The following is a 20,658-nucleotide window of genomic DNA, read 5'->3' as shown; positions in this document are numbered from 1 at the left end:
GAAGTATTCCTAAAAAGCCCAGGGAGGGGTGAGAGAACGAGGAGAAGCTGATCAAGTTGGCAAGGCGGACCACACAGAGCACTGTTACGTAAGGAACTTGGGTTTTATCCAGGCAGCTGGTGAAGGGTGTTGAGCAGAAGACATCCCTGGGTAGATTCAAATTAAAAACAAAATTATGTTGTTCCCTCCTTTCCTATAGCTTTGGGGTTTACCGCCGCTAATGGCATTAAGTATCACCATGAACCAGGCCTGGGCAATAAAGAGATGGATAGGTTTGCCTGCTGACTTAGGGATTTCCTTTGGGCAGGGCAGGTGAACAGACCCATGCACGTGGCGCCAGCAGAACATGAAGAGTTCTGGGTGAACAGTGCCCATCGCAGGAGGGATGTCCACTTGGGCAGTGAGGAGGAAAGTGGACTCTGAAGGACCTCCCTCTACAAAACCCCTAAATCTGAAACAAAACATACTTCGTAACACATCACCGGCCTCATCAACAGTAAGGAAAATTCCCAAGGCACTTCCATCTGAAAACAAAAGGCTGTGATCTAATACCAGGACCAGAGCAGTGAGTGATAACCAAATGCAAACACTGGGGCTTGTCCTAAGGACAGATGCTGACATCAGGACCAGTGACAGGGGAGAAAGCCTCGTTGCTGTTCAGTCGCTAAGTCGCGTCCAGTGCTTTGTGACCCCATGAACTGCAGCACGCCAAGCTCCTCTGTCCTCCACTAACTCCTGGAATTTGCTCAAATTTATGTCCATGGAGTCAGTGATGCTATCTAACCATCTTGTCCTCTGAGGCCCCCTTCTTTCTTGGGATGTGGCAAAGTGAAACATCAGAACATGCAACTCTTATCCTCCTAGGGCCTCTGACAGGGAGTGAAGTGGTCCCTGCTCCCAGGTGTCATCCCCACTCCCTATCTCATCCCCACCCCAGCAGAAGCAATGTCTATCCTCTCTGGAGGAAAACATTGCTATTTAGAAGCCGGAGATTCCCATAAGATCAAATATGAGTTCATGCATGAGAGTCAGCAGAAAGATTAATAAATAGCAATCTGGACCCTCTAAGCCCTTTCAGACACAGTAATTATCCACACCAAATACATGGTAATGTGCAGGCAATATTTAAGATTAAATACTTTAGGGTATTTAAAGAAATCTAAAAAATCATAGACCTGAACAAACAACATGAGACTATATGGGAAGACCAGGCAAAGTTAAAAGAGAACCAAATAGAAATTTTAGAAATTAAAAAATATATACAGTTGGTAACATTTAAAAAAAAAAGGATGGACTAAACAGCAAACTAAATAGCTGAAGAGAGACTATTAAAAATGGAAAACAAGTCTAAGGAAATTACCCAAATGCAATACAGAGAAAGAAGTTGATGAAACCCATAAAGGAGAAATCTGGTCTGTAGCAATAGCCACCAGCCACATACAGCCATGTAAACTTATATTTGAATCAATTAAAATTAAATTTATAAGTCAGTTCCCCAGTTGCACTAGCCACATTTTAAGTGCTCATAGCCACATGTGGTTAACAGCTGTCATACTGGACAATGTATATTGCAGGCAGACCTCAAAGATGTGATGGATTGGGTTCCAGACCATCACAGTAAAGTGAATACCACAATAAAGCAAGTCACATGAGTTTTTTGGTTTCCCAGTGCATATAAAAGTTATGCTTACATTGTACTGTTTCCTATTAACTGTGCAATACCATTCTATCTAAAAAACAGTGTATATACCTTAATTTATAAATACTTTATTGCTAAAAAATGCTAACCATCATCTGAGCCTTCAGCAAGTGGTAATCTTTTTGCAATAGTAACATCAAGGATCACTGAGCACAGATCACCATAACAAATGTAATAATGAAAATGTTCAAAATATCAAGGGAATTGCCAAAATTTGACAGAGATATGAAGTGATAAAATGTTGGAAAAATGGTGCCAATAGACTTGCTTGACAAAGGATTGCCACAATCCTTCAATTTGTAAAAAATGTAATATTTGTAAAGTGTAATAAGGCAAGATATGCCTATATGCAACATTTCCATCATCAGAGAAAGTTCTGTTGGACAGACTAGGTTGTAAGATAGGGAAGAAAGTCCAATCCCAGAAGAAGAGCAAACAGAATGGAGAAGAGAAAGAAGTAATGGTTGAGGGATTTCCTTAGAGGTCCAGTGGTTAAGACTTCACCTTCCAATACCAGTAGTGTAGGTTCAATCCCTTGTCGGGGAACTAAGATCCCACATGCCTTGCAGCCAAAAAAACAAAAAACAGAAGCAATATTATAACAAATTCAATAAAGACTTTAAAAATGGTCTTTAAAAAAGAACTGTAATAGTCTGTAAAAAGACTCTAAAAATGGTCTTTTTTACAATAAAAAAAATCATAAAAAATAATGGTTGAGAATATTAAAAAACGAACCCACTGATGCAGGAAACACAATTTATATAAGTCAGGATGGATGAAAAGAAATCCACATCTAGCCACATCATAGTGAAACTGAACAAAAAAGGCAAAGAGAAAATCTGAAGAGTAGCTAACAAAACAACAGTCAAACTGGAGCTGACTTCTCTTTAGCAAAAAGGAGACAGATAGCCGAGTAATGTCTTCCAAGTGCAAAGGAAAAAACTGTCAACCTAAAACTGCGTACCCAGCAGAAGTCTTTAGTAACGAGGGTGACATATAGACTTTTTTCATATAAACAAAAGTCGTAAGAGCTTACCAACAAAAAACTCTTTATGGAGGAACTTTTAAAACATGCTCTTCATAAATATGAATATACCTCTTCCTAGAAGTGAGGTCTGAGACATAAGAAGAAATGATGAACAAAGAAACTGGTAAGCATGTAGGTAAATTATTTTAAGCAAGTATTACCAATACAAATTAATCATGATGACAGCGTCTAAAGTGTGTGTGTGTGTGTGCTCGGTCATGTCGGATTCTTTGAGAGCCCATGGACTGTAGCCTGCCAGGCACCTTTGTCCATGGGATTTTCCAGGCAAGAATTCTGGAGTAGGGTGCCACTCCCTTCTCCAAGGGATCTTCCTGACCCAGGGATTGAACCCAAGCCTCTTGGTCTCCTGCACTGGCAGGCAGATTCTTTACCACTAGTGCCACCTGGGAAACCCATAATGTCTAAATTAGAGTTGTTGTTGTTTGTTTGTTTTTAAGAATGGAATTAAAATATTGGACATGGTAGTGTAAGTCAGGAAGAATGATCAGAATTAATATATTTTTAATAACTCTTACTATTTAGGAGAAGGCATTAAGATATTGATCAATCCTAGGCTTTATTAAGTTAAATATACACAGTATTTTAGAAGGTTCTAGAACATCCATATACATCAGAATCTCCTGGAGGCCTGTTAAAACATGGATCACTGGCTCCCACCCTCAGAATTTCTGTTCCAGGAGATCTGGGGTGGGTTTCTAGAATTTTCGTTTCTAACAAATTCCCAGGTGTTGTGGCCACTACTGGCCCAGGCACCACACTTCAAGAACGACTGAACCCAAAACAGTAGTTTTGGAAATAGGGTGCTTAACTTCCAAACCAACAAAGGGGTGTAAAATGAAATGAGAAAACAAAACTTTTCCATCCAGACCAGCTTTGCCCAGTAAAAAATATAATGTCAACCACATTAACATTATGTGGTTTTAGATTTTTCTGGTTCAGTTCAGTTCAGTCACTCAGTCGTGTCCGACTCTTTGCGACCCCATGAATCACAGCACGCCTGGCCTCCCTGTCCATCACCAACTCACGGAGTTCACTCAGACTCACGTCCATCGAGTTGGTGATGCCATCCAGCCATCTCATCCTCTGTCGTCCCCTTCTCCTTCTGCCCCCAATCCCTCCCAGCAGCAGAGTCTTTTCCAATGAGTTAACTCTTCGCATGAGGTGGCCAAAGTATTGGAGTTTCAGCTTTAGCATCACTCCTTCCAAAGAACACCCAGGGCTGATCTCCTTTAGGATGGACTGGTTGGATCTCCTTGCAGTCCAAGGGACTCTCAAGAGTCTTCTCCAACACCACAGTTCAAAAGCATCAATTCTTCAGCACTCAGCTTTCTTCACAGTCCAACTCTCACATCCATACATGACCACTGAAAAAACCACAGCCTTGACTAGACCGACCTTTGTTGGCAAAGTAATGGCTCTGCTTTTCAATATGCTATCTAGGTTGGTCATAACTTTCCTTCCAAGGAGTAAGCATCTTTTAATTTCATGGCTGCAGTCACCATCTGCAGTGATTTTGGAGCCCCAAAAAATAAAGTCTGACACTGTTTCCACTGTTTCCCCATCTATTTCCCATGAACTGATGGGACCAGATGCCATGATCTTAGTTTTCTGAATGTTGAGCTTTAAGCCAACTTTTTCACTCTCCTCTTTCACTTTCATCAAGAGGCTTTTTAGTTCCTCTTCACTTTCTGCCATAAGATAGATACGTTAAAAAAGTAAAAAGAAACTGGTGAAATGAGTCCTAGTAATGTATTTTATTTAACTCAATATACCCCAAATATTATCATTTCAATATGTGATCAATTTTTAAAAGTATTAATGAGACACTTTATTTTTTTTTTTTTTTGGTACAAAGTCTTCAAAATTCAGGGTGTATTTTACACTATCAGCACTTCTCAATGTGGACTGACCACCCTGCAGGTACCCAACGGCCACACATGGTTTGTGGCTACAGCCCTGGACACAGCGGGTCTAGACTGTAAGGGACGAGAGCCTGCAGAGGACAGAGGCCACACAGTCACTGAGTGCCCACAATATGCCAGACTACAGGGTGAGCACTTTGTCCACGTCAAACATCATCTCCTTCCGTCCCCACATAGGCCTGTGAGATTAGCGTTAGTATCACCCCAGACGGGGAATTGCAAGGCTGAGAAAACTTAAAACACTTCCCCAGGATCATGTGGCTGGCAAGTAGCAGAGCTGGGCTTCAAAGCCAGGTCTCTCATAGTCGATTGCCAACGTCGGAACCTCAGGGTTTCTATAAAGGATTTTCTGTAACAGTTCAGTTGTTCAGTTCAGTTGCTCAGTCGTGTCCAACTCTTTGTGACCCCATGAACCACAGCACGCCAGGCCTCCCTGTCCATCACCAACTCCCAGAGTCCACCCAAACCCATGTCCATTGAGTCAATGATGCCATCCAACCATCTCATCCTCTGTTGTCTCCTCCTTCTGCCCTCAATCTTTCCCAGCATCAGGGTCTTTTCCAATGAGTCTGCTCTTCGCATCAGGTGGCCAAAGTATTGGAGTTTCAGCCTCAACATCAGTCCTTCCAATGAACACCCAGGCCAAACAGTAAATATCTTAGCCTTTTGGGACCAATCTGTCACAACCATTCAGCTCTGCTCTGGTAACAAGACAGCATGCATGTGTGCTCAATCATGTCCAACTCTTTGCAACCCGGTGGACTGTAGCCCACCCAGGCTCCTCTGTTCATGGGATTATCCAGGCAAGAATACTAGAATGAGTTGCCATTTCCTCCTCCAGGGGATCTTCCCAACTCAGGGATTGAACCTGTGTCTCCTGCGTCGGCAGGTGGATTCTTTACCATTGAGCCACCTGGGAAGCCCCAATAGGACAGCCTTAGACAATGTGTAAACAAATGAGCGTGGCTCTGTCCCAATAGCATTTCATGTAGGGAAGCAGGTAGAGGGCAGGGTCTGGCCTTTGGGCTGTAGTCTGCAACCCCTGTGCTAGGCTAACACAACTGGGCCTCTGGAGGCCCAGGTTCAGGGAGACCTCAACGACTAATTGCTGATGTTCTGTGGTGTGTGCATGTATCGGGAGTGTTTGGAAGGATGAGACCCTCTCTTTCCAGAACCACCATGGCCCTCCCAATGTTCAGAAGGATCCAGAATGGCTATGTTTTGGTGGGACCTCCTCAGACTCTGCCAGGGGCTTGGCCAGCCCCTCTAACTCTGTAGCCTCTGCTGAGCTCCTGGCTATAAACATGAGTTATTCCCACTCTCAGGGCTGAGACAGAGGGGAAATAAAGGCCAGGACTGATGGAATCCCAGACATAAAATCTGGCACCATAATGCCTACATTTTGGAAATTGCCTTTAATTAATGGTTTATGGCCACAAAGGTTCCCTCCCCCCACCCTTCATCCTTCTGTAGCATCTTCTCCCTGGTGATCAGTCCTGGGGATGGGAACAGGGAGGGGGTGAAAGAGCAGGGCTAGTGAATAGCTGGTTTTTCAGAAACCAAAATGTGTGGTTTTGCTTATATGAACCCAGCTTGGCCTCTGGCATTCCTCGAGCCTGGACTCCATAAATAATGTGAATTGAAAAGCCAGCTCCCTGCACAGGCCTGAGGCCTGTTAGCTACAGACTCACCCACACACACGCACAAAAACACATCAAGCTCAGGAAAACACACACTCACAAGTGTGTATACACACACACACACACATACACACACACCGGAAATTTGCTTTTTTATTTTTTTGGTCCACTTATCAGTCTCTCCTTCTTCCTGTTTATCTTGCTGTCTTTGTGTTCCGTGGCACTATTTCTTCCCTGAAGTTCTGCTCTTTGAGTCTCTCTTCCGTTCTCTCTCCTGTCTTTCCCCTTCCCATGCCCTTTGATCTCCCCTACTTGGGGACACGTAGCCAAGCTACACAAACACACCCCCAGCTGCCCACCTCAGCAGAGAATCCACAAATCCTCCCCTCCCATCACAGACACCCCTGCCCCTCCCACCTGGACCAGGCTTGACTCTAACCAGGACAATGAACTTCTGCCCAGGTGCAAGAAGTTCAATTAGGTTCCCTCCCTAAGCACCTGAGCTGAACTCAAACCACATTTCATCCCAGGAATACAAGGGGACGGAGATAACTCTGCCAAATTCTAGGTATAGCCAAAAATATTGCCCAAGCCCCAGGGTAGAGGCCCTTTATTACCAATAATAGCCACCTTGACTAAGTGTCTACTATGGCCTCATATTCAGAATATATAATAGTCATGTTAACCTAAGAGGTAGATATTCTTATTATTCTCATTTTATAGGTGGGAAAACTGAGGCTTCAAGAAGTAAAGGAATTTGCTTAAAACCAAAGTCTGTTCAACTCCAAAACCTAGTCTCTTCCCACATGCTCAGTCACTTCAGTCTTGTCTGACTTATTGCGACCCTGTGGATTGCAGCCCTCCAGGCTCCTCAGTCCATGGGATTTTCTAGGCAAGAATACTGGAGTGGGTTGTCATGCCCTCCTCCAGGGGACCTTCTTGACCCAGGGATTTAACCCACGTCTCCTGTGTCTCCTGCATTGCAGGTGGATTCTTTACCCTGAGCCACTGGGGAAGCCCCAGTCTCTTCCCACAGGGCTGGTCCAAATAGACAACACGGGTTGTGTCTTGGGATCTGGGATTACCAGATTCAGCCACATATGGTCTCTCATCTCCCCAGAAACATGTAACAGAGACATGACTCCAATACAGGAATAAGGCAGAGGTTCTCAAGTCTAGCCAACAGGCGGACACACTGTTCAGATGCCAGTGGTCAGCAGCTGTACACCCAACCAGAAAGGCTTCCCTGCCAGTCAAGCCTGTCCTTGGGGGCCCAGCTCTAGCAGTGGAGGGAGGGGAACACCTAGGCTGAGGCCCCTAGCCAGGCAAGGACTTGGAGCCTCCCAGGCAGGGCTGCAGAGGCAGCCGCTGTTTCTGCATTCCCTGGCGCCATGGCAACAAGAGTGCTCAAATTGGTGACCCGCAGAGTCTGTACCATCTGCTGTTTTCGGGGCTGGGGGTTGCAGGGTCACCTTCTGTCTGCCTGAGAAAGGAAATATAGTAATGTGGCAATGACCTCTCACCCTTGTCTATGCAGTGTAGAAAGGCCCCATCAGCCCCGCTGTCACTGAGTCCGCAGAGCAGCCCAGGGGTGGAGGCAGGCAGCAGAGAGCAGTATCACGACAACATGCAGAGATGGACACTGAGGCACGAGGCACCATCTCTGCCCACCCTGCGTTAGGTCGTTCTGCCTGGCGCCCTGCTGGACCAGCCCGGCATCTTTCAGGCCAGGTGGCTGTGGGCCCCGAAGGGCTCTTAGCTGGGTAGTTAGGTGTTGGGGAGAAAGGTTTCGGTGGAGCTGAGACGAGGGAGGTGGGTATGGTCACCAAGCTGCAGTTCCCCAAGAGTCGTCCAAGGTGTTTCAATGGAGGGAGGCAAGTGACTGGGGGAAAGGGCTTCATACAAACTCAGTGACTTGAAGAAGTAAGGTCTTTAGTCTGTGGGTTTTGTTTTTTTTTTTTCAATTTCAAAAATAATATAGCCAATGCAGAAAACTTGGAAAACAGAAAAATATGCACACACATTCTGGCACACTCACAAGTTCATGACACACACACACATGTTCACACACAAATATCATCCCTTTCCAGAGATAAAGACTTTTAGCATTTAACCATCTAATACAATGTAATATATGACATATATGTATATATTATATAGATACAATTATTAGGATTCCCTGGTGGTTCAGACGGTAAAGAATCTGCCTGCCATGCAGGAAACCTGGGTTCAATCCCTGTGTACAGAAGATCCCCTGGAGATGGGAATGGCAACCCACTCCAGTATTCTTGCCTGGAGAATTCCATGGACAGAGAAGCCTGGCAGGCTACAATCCATGGGGCTGCAAAAAGTCAGACACGACTCAGCGACTAACACATGTATTATATGCACATTATATATATTATCATACATATTTTAGCGTGGTTGGGATTATGTTGTACCTGCTATCTTGTACTGTGCTTTTTCATTTTGCAATAGATTATGCACATTTTCTCATATAAAATATATTCCCATGACAGGTTTTTCAATGAACTGCCTATATGCCGACATACAAATGAAGTATCATTCATTCAGATTAAACTTTCATCCATAACCATTTATACTGCTTCCTAGTTTTTAAATGTTTCTATTTTTTTCATTATAAATTTATATATGTTTATTATGGAACTTTAATGATACTTAGAGGTACGGCAGGAGGGAGATAACGTCATACAAACTCAGTAACTGTAACACTTTTGTGCTTTTCACACCGATTGTTTTACTATTTGTCTGATTTGATGGCTATGTAATTTTTACCTTGTTATAATGGTGTATAATATACAATATAGGGTTCTTTCAAATCAGGCTTATTTTTTAATATTTGTCATTTCTCACAGTATTGAGTTTATCCATTTGGGTTTTCATTTAACCATGCTTTGAAAAAAGATTCTTTTCCCTTCTCTGTTGACTCCTCACCACCTGAACTTGGTATATTTATCAAGTGTTGATGCAGCTGACTGTGGATTGAGGAATGGGGCTGGAAAATGCTGGTAGAAAGACATTTTTGCCTGTGAGGGCCACTCCGGAAACACATTTCAGTGTGTACAGGAATAGAGCTGGTGCTCCATTTATCCTAAAAATATGAATCACCCAGTCGCCCAAAAATGACTGTCTCTGTGTTGTGTACAGTAGAGAAAAATGAGGGATGACCAGGCCCACCGACAGGAGGCAGGTGAAATAGATTGTGGAGCATCATTCCACGAATCCTGTGTGGTCAAAAGATATTACAGGTCACTGCTGAGAAGGAGGCATGTCCTCCATGGTGTAAATGAGAACAGCACATTACAAAACGGGATGGACCATGTAAATATGGGCATCTGTGTGTGTTTGTAAGAGTGGGCATTTTTTGTGTTGCTTTTTTTTTCCCCCCAGTGGCTATAATGCTGTTTATTTTTTATGAGGATATGTAGTCAGATTAAGCACAGGTTAATAATACCAGTTTGTTCTTTTCAAAGCAAAGCAAAAGCCCTGTAGACTTTTTATTTATTTATTTACTTTTTAATCGGAGGAAGTGTAGGCATCTGTGTATCTCAAAGAATATTTAACTAAATACCAGCAGCTGCTATCTCCGGGTAGCGTGGGTTTGGGGGTGATTCTGTTTTATTTGTATTCTTTCTTGGATTTTTAATTCTTCAAATTTTTTTCCTTTTAGAGGGCATAGCTTACTAGTGTATTGGGGGAGGGGCAGCACAACAAAACAAAAGCCATTTTGATTCTGAAAAGAAGAACCGTATAGGGTGGGGAAGACATGGGGCGGGGGTACTCAGAGGGGGCAGCCTGCCCCCTGCCTGCCCCTCACCCTACTCCCCAGCACGGCCCTGTGTGCTTGTGTGTTGCAGACTCCGACAGCCAGTGCAGCCCCACGAGGCAGAGCCTCAGCCTGTCGGAGGGCGAGGAGCAAATGGACCGGCTGCAGCAGGTGGAGCTGGTCAGGACCACGCCCATGTCCCACTGGAAGGCGGGTACCGTCCAGGCCTGGCTGGAGGTAGTCATGGCCATGCCCATGTACGTCAAGGCCTGCGCGGAGAACGTCAAGAGTGGGAAGGTAGGACCCCCGTGGGGATTCTCCCCTCATCCCACCCCACACACCAGAGTTACAGGAGTTGGCTGAACCGGATTCATGCTCCAGTGACTCCAGTAAATCACTGTCTCTCCAACAAGGTTCATAGCTCTTCTGATCCTCAGCTCCTCATCTTTAAAATGGGACTAATTTTCCCTTACCTGGCTGGAGGGAGGCAGGGCTGGACTTGAGCACCTTTTCAGTCCGTTCGGGGATTCCACCGCCTCCCGTAGCAGCAGCCCTTTGGCGAGGCGCCTGCAGAGCTCTTCCCATGGCTCTGCCCGGAACGCCGGGAGGGATTCCTTGGGTCCCCGCTCCCACGCCTCCCTTCGGCGCTCAATCCCCACCTCCCGGGCGCAGGTGCTGCTGAGCCTGAGCGACGAAGACCTGGAGCTTGGCCTAGGCGTGTGTAGCTCGCTACACCGGCGCAAGCTCCGGCTGGCCATCGAGGACTACCGCGACGCCGAGGCAGGCAGGAGGTGAGCCGGCGCCCTGGTCCCGGGGAATTGAGAGATGAGCCGCCAGAGACCTCGCCTCAGGGTCACAAGGGTGATGGGGCGGGCGCTGTGGGTGGGGCCAGGTGAGGAGTGCCAGGTCCTGGGACGCCACTGGGCGGTGCTCTGGGTGGGCCCTTCCCTGTAGAGCCCCTCCCTGTAGCAAGACGGAGAACAAACTCAGTGCAGCTCCAAGAGCCCTAGGATCGTTCCAGTGCGGGAGTCGGGAGTCTTCAGGCGCAACCCAGAACTCCTCTAGACTCCGAGGGTAGGCCAGTCCTGGTGGACCTGGGAAATTTGGCCAAGATGTTTGTTCTGCCTACTCCCACCTCAAACCCCAGCTCTTAACATTCCAACTAAGAGACAGCCTACAGGCTGCTGCTGCTAAGTCGCTTCAGTCGTGTCCGACTCTGCGACCCCATAGACGGCAGCCCACCAGGCGCCCCCGTCCCTGGGATTCTCCAGGCAAGAACACTGGAGTGGGTTGCCATTTCCTTCTCCAATGCATGAAAGTGAAAAGTAAAAGTGAAGTCGCTCAGTCGTGTCCGACTCCCATCGACCCCATGGACTGCAGCCTTCCAGGCTCCTCCGCCCACGGGATTTTCCAGGGAAGAGTACCAAAGTGGGGTGCCATTGCCTTCTCCGAGGACGAAAAGAAATGGACCTGATTTGGGGCCAGGTGCCAGGGGGTGTTTGAGGGCCCGGAGGGAAGGGGCGTCCATCAGCAAGCACACCTGGGAAGGGCTGACCATCCGCCCATCAAGTGTGTCCCGCCGCCCTCCCGCCCCCAGCTCCTGCCGGCCTCTCTCCTGACCTTTGTGAGCAGGACTTATTGGGGAGCCCCTCATTCACCAAGCAGCTCCAGGGAAAAGGAAAGGAGCCCCCTACCCAGTCCTCAGCCTGCAGAAGGGGAAGAAAACTAGCTGGTAAATCTGACACTTTCTGTTTTGCATAATTATCTCCTTCACTGGTTTCCCCATCATTTTTGTGCAGTTAATTAATCAAACCTGGTGGTGTGTGCTATTATTTGCAGAAGCAGCTTTGTGGATTAAAAATAAGAAGGGGCTAGGGGTAGGAAGGCAGGCTGGTTTAAAAGCCAGAAAAGCAAATTGCTGGGTGTCCTGGAGAATGATTCCGAGGTGGCAGGAAAAAAGAGATGAGACGGGATCTGAAACTCAGGCAGTAATTCCCAGGAAAGCCAAGTAAGAAGGTCATGGCCCTTATCAGAAGGTCTGGACCTTCCTAAAGGACATGGTGGCGAGTGGTGGAGGAGTGGGGAGATTGGGGGGCGGGGAGGAGGGAAGAGCAGGGCAGAGCTTGCGGTTCTGCTGAGCTTCCCCTCCTGAGTGTCCCACAAGCACCTCACATCCACCACAGACCCTTACCCAGTGTCTGCCCCCACTCCCCAAAAGCTTACCACTCTGGGTCACCCAAGCTGGAAACCCCACCCCCACCCCACCCCCTTCCATTCCCAGCACAGTCACTGTTACTTGAGCAGGGTGGTGCTGCCTGCCTCACCCCTCAAAATTCAGGATCGCTGCCCAAGTTCCCCCCAAATCCAGTTGACCCCTGAGAGCCTCCCAGAGCCAGAAAAGGGTTGGAGTCAACTCATCAGCCAGATGTGAATAGATTTTAAACATTTCTAAGAGCCCTAAGCGGAGAAGGCAATGGCACCCCACTCCAGTACTCTTGCCTGGAAAAATCCCATGGACCGAGGAGCCTGGTAGGCTGCAGTCCATGGGGTCAAGAAGAGTCGGACACGACTGAGCGACTTCACCTTCACTTTTCACTTTCATGCGTTGGAGAAGGAAATGGCAACCCACTCCAGTGTTCTTGCCTGGAGAATCCCAAGGATGGCAGAGCCTGGTGGGCTGCCATCTATGGGGTTGCACAGAGTCGGACACAACTGAAGCGACTTAGCAGCAGCCGCGGCAGCAAGAGCCCTAAGCAAGACTGTTTCCCAAAACCAGGGCTTAGGCACTGGACACCCAGGGCCTCTGGAGCAGGGAGGACCCTTCATTTAATGGCTCTGTTCTCTGCAGAATCCTGGCCTGTCTCTAACTTGCCCTGTAACCTTGTGCTCTGTGGAACTTGGTTTCTCCACTTGTGAAGTGAAGGGGGTTAAATGAGGACAGTGGCTCTTTAACCTTGGGCAATCATGGCCTATTTGAGAATCTACTGAAAACTTCTGAAACTTGCCCCAGAAGAAATACAAAAACTTCACAGCTTTGCATTCTGGGACTCTCTAACCCATCCATGGAACTTTAAGGTGCCTGTGAACTCTAGGGTAAGGACTCCAGTGAGGTCATCTTTGAGAACACATCCTGTGTGACTCTAGGCATGACATTACCCTCTCCGGGCCTGGTTCCCCTTATCTCTAAAATTTATTGTTGTTGTTTAGTTGCTAAGTTGTGACCGACTCTTTGCGCCCGCATGGACTGTAGCCTGCCAGGCTCCTCTGTCCATGAGATTTCCCTGGTACGAATACTGGAGTGGGTTGCCATTTCCTTCTTGAGGGGAATCTTCCAACCCAGGGATCGAACCTACGTCTCCTGCCTTGGCAGGCGGATTCTTTACCACTGAGCCACCAGGGAAGACCCTATCTCTAAAATACTAATGACAAAAAATCCACCAACCCCTGCTAACCTATTACTCATCGCTTTATGGACATTATTTTATTTGATCACCACGACATCAAGACAGGATAGATATGCTTAGCCCCCTTTTAAAGATGGAGAAAATGAGGCCAGAGAAATAATGGGCACAAAGTCATACTACAGAAGATTCAACTTCAAAGTAAATTTCCTTTCCATTCTCCCAAGGCACCTTTGTGTTAAAAACATCAATGATGAATTAATAGCTCTTGCCACTATTCTTTGGAGAAGGAAATGGCAACCCACTCCAGTATTCTTGCCTAGAGAATCTCATGGACAGAGGAGCCTGGTGGGCTGCTGTCCATAGGGTCACATGGAGTCGGACACGACTGAAGCGACTTATTAGCATGCATGCATTGGAGAAGGAAATGGCAACCCACTCCGGTATTCTTGCTGGGAGAATCCCAGGGACAGAGGAGCCTGGTGAGCCGCCGTCTGTGGGGTCACATAGAGTAGGACACGATTGAAGCGACTTAGCAGCAGCAGCAGCAGCAGCAGCCACTATTCTTTCTGGAACACTGAATTCATCCTAGACCCTGTGCTAAGGTCTTTACCCTCTCTTACCTCTTTTAGTCCTGGAGGCAAGCAAGAGTAGCCCCATTTTATAGAGGAGGAAATTGGGGTGCAATGTCTCAGATCTAAGGGTGATGGAGCCAGAAAGGCCTCATATTTTTTATGCTGAATAATGACTCAGATGACTTCGAAAATCTGTGCCCAGACTCACATTTCAAGATCTGACCTGTTTCCTGTTTGGGGAGCATGAGTGTCAAATTTTATAAAATGTTTGAATTACTTTTAAAGTCATCCTGTTTTATTCACCTTCGGCACTTACAGTAGCTCATACCAACAGCTGGGCAAGTGTTGCCAAGCCGAGGCCCCATGGGGACAACTTTAATGAAAAGAGAACTGTTTGGAAGGGCAGGCGTGCATTAATTATCAGCATGCAGCTGGATATTGCTGATTATAAATGGACCTCTCAAATAGGTTAAGCAAGGTGCCTCCTCCAACCCTGCGCACCACATCCCGATGCACCACTGATTTGCTGAGCAGACCCTTCCTTCAGAGGGAAAAGAGGTCTTCTAGTCCCTATCAAAGCCCCAACAGCACATGATTCAGAGGCCACAAACTTCAGCCCCTTCCCTGGGCAAGAAACCAACAACAGCTGGGCCTGGCAAGGGTCCCTCTAAAGGGATGAGGCTGCAGCGGGTCACTCAAGTACCTTCCCATCTTCAAAGGGAGCTTGTTTTGGCCAGAAGATTCCAGCTTGGGAGCTAGGTTTCGGGGAGCCTCTTGGAAGACTGGGGCTGCCCCCGCCCCCCCCTCCTCGCCTGGCCTTGCTATCTTCCTTGCGTGCACGCTTATGTGCGTGCTGCCGCGTCAGTCATATCTGACTCTGTGTGACCCTATGGACTCTAGCCCACCAGGCTCCTCTGTCCATGGGATTTTCCAGGCAAGAATACTGGAGTGGATTGCCGTGCCCTCCTCCAGGGGATCTTCCTGACCCAGGGATCGAACCTGCATCTCTTATGTCTAACCTGTGTTGGCAGGTGGCTTCTTTATCACTAGTGCCACCTGGGAAGCCCATTGGACTCTCAGTCAGAAGCTCTGGGGCATTAGCCAGGTGGAGAGCCACATGCACCACCCCCAGTCCTGCCCTCCCGAAACTGATGGTCCAATGGGCCACTGGCCTGCTGAGCAGCAATTACCCAGCATGACAGTGCAAGGGCTCCACAGAGACTCTGGGCACCAGGAAGGGTCCTGACTGAGCACAGGGGTCCTGAGGCTTTAGGGAGAACCGCATCTCAGCAGAGTCTCGCAGGAGTTAAGCATGGGAGGACGGTGGGATGGGAGGCCTGGAGGTGGGGAGGTCCTGGCTCTTTGGGGGCAGATTCAGAGGTTCTGGGAGGCTGAGGGGCAAGAGGAGGGGAGCAAAGCCAGGAGCCCACCTTCTTGCTCTCAGTCCATCTTCCGATGAAGTGTCTACTGCTATGCATGCAGCATCAGTCTGACTCAGCCTGGAGAACACAGTCCCTGTGCTCAGATAATTCATTTGTAAAGTTCCATGTATGATGGAACTCTGAAGGGAATTCCTAAGAGGCAGAGCAAACAGGTCAGGCAGCAAGCTCAGACAGCACACAGCCAGCCTCTGCAATATGGGAGCTGACGCCTAGGAGGGGAGGAGAGGGCCCAGGCGGGACTGGAAGAAAATGGGTGCCTGGGAGGCAGAGACCCCCACCATCTGAGGACAAACTCAGTGCATCCCGGAAGTGCTCCCAGCTCCAGCCCAGTGGGAGGGGAGCCTGCATCCTGTGAGGTCACCCCGAGAACTTCTGATTTTATCTCTGCAAAGGGGCGCCATGGGAGAGTTTCTTTGTTTTATTTAAATCTATTGTTCTTTTTTGCTCTTTTATGGACTTTTTATTTTTTGACCATCTGTGTGTGTGTGTGTGTGTGTGAGTGGGATAGGGATCTTAGTTCACTGACCAGGGGTTGAGCACATGCTGCGGTGGAAGCACAGAGTCCTCACTACTGGACCACCAGGGAATTCTGCTACTGACTTTTCATTAATTGAGTGTTGAACTATACTTCTTTTCATTATTGCTCTATAGTTTACAATACACACACTTCACTTAACACTATCTTCAAATAATATTATCCAACGTTGTGTGTAGTGTAACATGCTTTTTTCCTTCTGCCATTGTGCTATCATTCACACGCACATATGTGCCATAATACCTTGTTATTATTATTTTTTGAACTGGCCATTATCTTTGAAGATTAGCAAATAAGGAAAATATTTACCAAGATAATTTACCATTTCTAATCTTCTTCAAAAAAAAGTTTTATTGTGGGAAAATACCCACAAAATGTACCACCTTAATCTTTTTTTAGAGTACAATTCAGCAGTGTGACTTTACCAGCTTCCCTGGTAGCTCAGCTGGTAAAGAATCCACCTGCAATGCAGGAGACTCTGATTTGATTCCTGGGTCAGGAAGATCCGCTGGAGAAAGGATAGGCTACTGACTCCAGTATTCTTGGGCTTCCCTGTGGCTTGGCTGGTAAAGAATCCTCCTGCAATGTGGGAGGCCTGGGTTCAATCCCTGGGTTGGGAAGATCCCCTGGAGAAGGGAAAGGCTACCCACTCTAGTACTGTGGCCTGGGGAATTCCATGGACTAAGTCCATGGGGTCGCAAAGAGTCGGACACAACTGAGGGGCTTTCACTCACTCACTCAGTGGTGTTAAGTACACTCATATTGTTGTGCAGCCATCACCAGCATCCATTCCAGTAACTCTTTTCATCTTATAAAACTGAAACTCTTTCCCCATTAAACACTAACTCTCCATTCTCCTCTTCCCCAAGTAAGCCAACAGCCGTCACTCTACTTCTGAATCTGACTACTCTCAAGTTCCTCACATAAGTGGAGTCACACAGTACTTGTCTTTTTGTGACTGGCTTATTTCATTATCATAATGTGCTCAAGATTCATCTGTGTGTAGTGTCAGCCTTTTTAAGGTTGAATACTGCTCCACTGGGGCTGAACACAAGCCCATTTTGCTTACCTGTTCATCCATCTATGGATACTTGAGTTGCTTCTACCTTTTAGCTCTTGTAAATAGTGCTGCTATGAACACAGGGTGTGCTGATATATCTCTTCAAGGCCCAAATTTCAATCCTTTTGGACATACACTCAAAAGCGGAATTGCCGAAACATATGGTAATGGCAACCCACTCCAGTATTCTTGCCTGGAGAATCCCAGGGACGGGGGAGCCTAATGGGCTGCCGTCTATGGGGTCGCACAGAGTCGGACACGACTGAAGCAACTTAGCAGCAGTAGCAGCAGCATGGTAATTCTATTTTTAATTTTCTGCAGAATCATCATACTGTTTTCCCTCGCAACTGTACCACTGTACGTCCTCACCAACAGTGCACAAGGGTTCCAATTTCTCCACATCCTTGCCAACACTTGTTTTCTTCAATAGTGGCCATCCTAATGAGTATGAAGTGGTATTTTATCATAGTTTTGGTTTGCATTTCCCTAATGATTAGTGAAGGGCTTCCTAGGTGGCGTAGTGGTAAAGAATACACCTGAGGTAACTCGGGTTCGGTCCCTGGGTCAGGATTATCCCCGGAGTAGGAAATGACAACCCTCTCAAATATTCTTACCTGGAAAATTCCATGGACGGGGAGCCTGGCAGGCTACAGTCCAAGGGGTCACAGACTTGGACATGACTGAGCATGCAAGCACACACACACACACACACACACACACAGTGATCAGTGATACTGAGCATTTCCCATGAGCCTACTGGTCATCTTTATATCTTCTTTGCAGAAATGTCTCTTCAAGTCCTTTACCCATTTCTGAATCAGATTGTTTGGGTTTTTTGTTGAGTTCTATTGCTCAGTCACTCAGTCGTGTCCATCTCTTTGTGAACCCATGGACTACAGCACCCCAGACTTCCCTGTCCTTCCCATCTCCTGGAGTTAGCCAAACTCATGTCCGGAGAAGCGGATGGCACCCCACTCCAGCACTCTTGCCTGGAAAACCCCATGGATGGAGGAGCCTGGTAGGCTGCAATCCATGGGGTCGCTAAGAGTCGGACACGACTGAGCAACTTCACTTTCACTTTTCACTGTCATGCACTGGAGAAGGAAATGGCAACCCACTCCAGTGTTCTTGCCTGGAGAATCCCAGGGATGGGGGAGCCTAGTGGGCTGTCATCTGTGGGGTCACATAGAGTCGGACACGACTGATGCGACTTAGCAGGAGCAGCAGCATGTCCATTGAGTCAGTGGTGCCATCCAGCCATCTCATACTCTATCCTTCTCCTCCTGCTTTCAAGCTTTCCCAGCATCAGGGTCTTTTCCAATGAATCAGCCCTTCACATCAGGTGGCCAAAGTATTGGAGTATTGTTGAGGTTTAGGAGTTCTCTTTATTCTTTTGCGTAGTCCAAATTTCCATGTGGTTATTATTAATATTTTCTTTCCTCCTGAAGAAATACCTTTTACATTTCTTGGAGTTCATTCCTCTGATGATGAATTCTTTGAATTTTGCTTGTTTAAAAAAGTCTTTGTTTCTTCCCTCATTTCTAAAGACTTTGTTTTTTAGAGCAGTTTTCATTTCACAGCAAAACGGAGGGAAAGTTAGAGATTTCGCGTAAATCTCTTGCCCTCACACATGCATGGCCTCCCCCATTATCATCATCCCCCACCAGATGGAACATTTGCTTCAGCTGAACTGACACTGACACGCCATTGTTGCCCAAAGCCCGTAGTTTACATTAGGGTTCACTCTCGGTGCTGCGTACTCTATGGATTTGGACAAACAGGTAGTAGAGTGCATCTGTCACTACCACACAACACTGAATAGTTTCACCTCCCTAGAAATCCTCTGCGCTCCACCTATTCATCCCTCCCTCCCCCTCAAACCCTGAAACCACTGATCTTTTTGCTGTCTCCATAGTTTCGCCTCTTCCAGAATGTCATACTGTTGGAATCATACAGTATGTAGCCTTTTCAGGTTGGCTTATTTCACTTAGTAGTACACATTGAAGGTTCCTCTGAGAGAGGGTTTTAAGTAGAGGGGTGACATGACCTGATGGATATATTTAAAAGGCCATCTGGCACCCACAGGGGAAATGGATTAGAAGGAGCAAGGGGGTGGGGGCAGTCAGGAGGCAGTTGCAGAAATCTATGCCAGAGGTGGCCATGGCTTGACCCCAGAAAAGGAGGCAAGGGGACAGACACACTGACCAGAGTGGTTGACAGATGGACAGGGTGAGGGAGGGGAGAGGCAGGGCAAGTGAGAGCCTGGAACTGGGAGACAGGACGGGCATTTCATCTGGAGCTTGTTAAGTTTGAGATGCCTGTGACAGCCAGGAGATGTCAAGAGGGCAGCCCATTAGGATCTCGGGCTCAGAAGAGGGAGGAGAGTTATGAATTGGGAGTGTCTGTTAACAGATGTGATCTGGAGCCCTAGAAATGGATGCCAGCCAGAGACTGGAGAGTGTGGGGGTGGAGAAAGGAAGGGGTGAGGAGGGAAGATGTGCCCATTATAAGGCAGCATCTACCCAGATACAGAGCTCAATACACATCCTTGGAAGGAAGGAAGCAAGGAGCCGTGGAGGACACCATCAGGAGCAGCGGCACAATCCTCCAGCTGCACCCTGGGGAAGGGACTAGAGGGGCTCCAGAGGCATGGAGACCAGTGAGAGGGCAATCTTGATTCCAGCTTGTGCTTCTCCAGCCCAGCATTTCGCACGATGTACTCTGTGTAGAAGTTAAATAAGCAGGGTGACAATATACAGCCTTGACGTACTCCTTTTCCTATTTGGAAACAGTCTGTTGTTCCATGTCCAGGTCTAACCGTTGCTTCTTGCTGCATACAGAGATTTCTCAGGAGGCAGGTCAGGTGGTCTGGTATTCCCGTCTCTTTAAGAATTTTCCATAGTTTTTGTGATCCACACAGTCAAAGGTTTTGGCACAGTCAGTAAAGCGGAAATAGATGTTTTTCTGGAACTCTCTTGCTTTTTTGATAATCGAACGGATGTTGGCAATTTGGTCTCTGGCTCCTCTGCCTTTTATAAATCCAGCTTGAACATCTGGAAGCTCACGGTTCAGGTACTGTTGAAGCCTGGCATTACCTGAGGTCATTTTTTAAAGTCCTTCCGCGGGTGGGAGGCACTGTCCTCATTCCTTCTTCGAGGCTGCCACCCTGTGGTGAACAGGGGAATAACAGCTGAGGAGACCATCCTCCTGTCCACTTGGGAAGTATTCCTTGTGCGCCTACTACACACGCACACATTCGGCACTGGGCAAAGTTCAGTGTGGGATGCAGAAAATCTAAGATATGGTAGTGAGCAGAGGAGCTGGAATAAGCAAAACTTGGGGCTTAAATCTGATTCCAAGACGTGCCACTGTGACTCTGGGTGAAGTCCAAGGAGAGACTGGCCCCAGACAAGGTTCTATGGGCTTCGGGGATTCTGCAGTGGCCTCTGGGATGGGGGTGGGGCGGGGCGGGGCTTGGGAGGTACCCGGTGCCCAGAGGTGCTGCTTACTGCTGCATTCATTCCTGCGGCTCTGTCACTGTCCCTTCCC

General features: G+C 47.4%; 1 protein-coding gene across 2 annotated transcripts in view; it reads left to right on the top strand.

Annotated features, from left to right (window-relative positions):
- The window catches only part of KAZN (kazrin, periplakin interacting protein), a 156,897-nt gene that overhangs the window by 117,444 nt on the left and 18,795 nt on the right, over positions 1 to 20,658 (top strand). For both annotated transcript variants that reach the window (XM_010850052.1, XM_010850054.1), the window contains exons 9-10: positions 10,188 to 10,393; positions 10,769 to 10,887. In XM_010850052.1, the coding sequence (XP_010848354.1) occupies positions 10,188 to 10,393; positions 10,769 to 10,887 (325 nt within the window). The remainder of the gene's footprint in view (positions 1 to 10,187; positions 10,394 to 10,768; positions 10,888 to 20,658) is intronic.

Source organism: Bison bison, unplaced genomic scaffold (genome assembly GCF_000754665.1).
Source record: "Bison bison bison isolate TAMUID 2011002044 unplaced genomic scaffold, Bison_UMD1.0 scf7180017864289, whole genome shotgun sequence".
Taxonomy (NCBI): Eukaryota; Metazoa; Chordata; class Mammalia; order Artiodactyla; family Bovidae; genus Bison; species Bison bison.
Note: the sequence above shows the minus strand (reverse complement) of the source record. Positions and strands in the feature narration are given on the sequence as shown.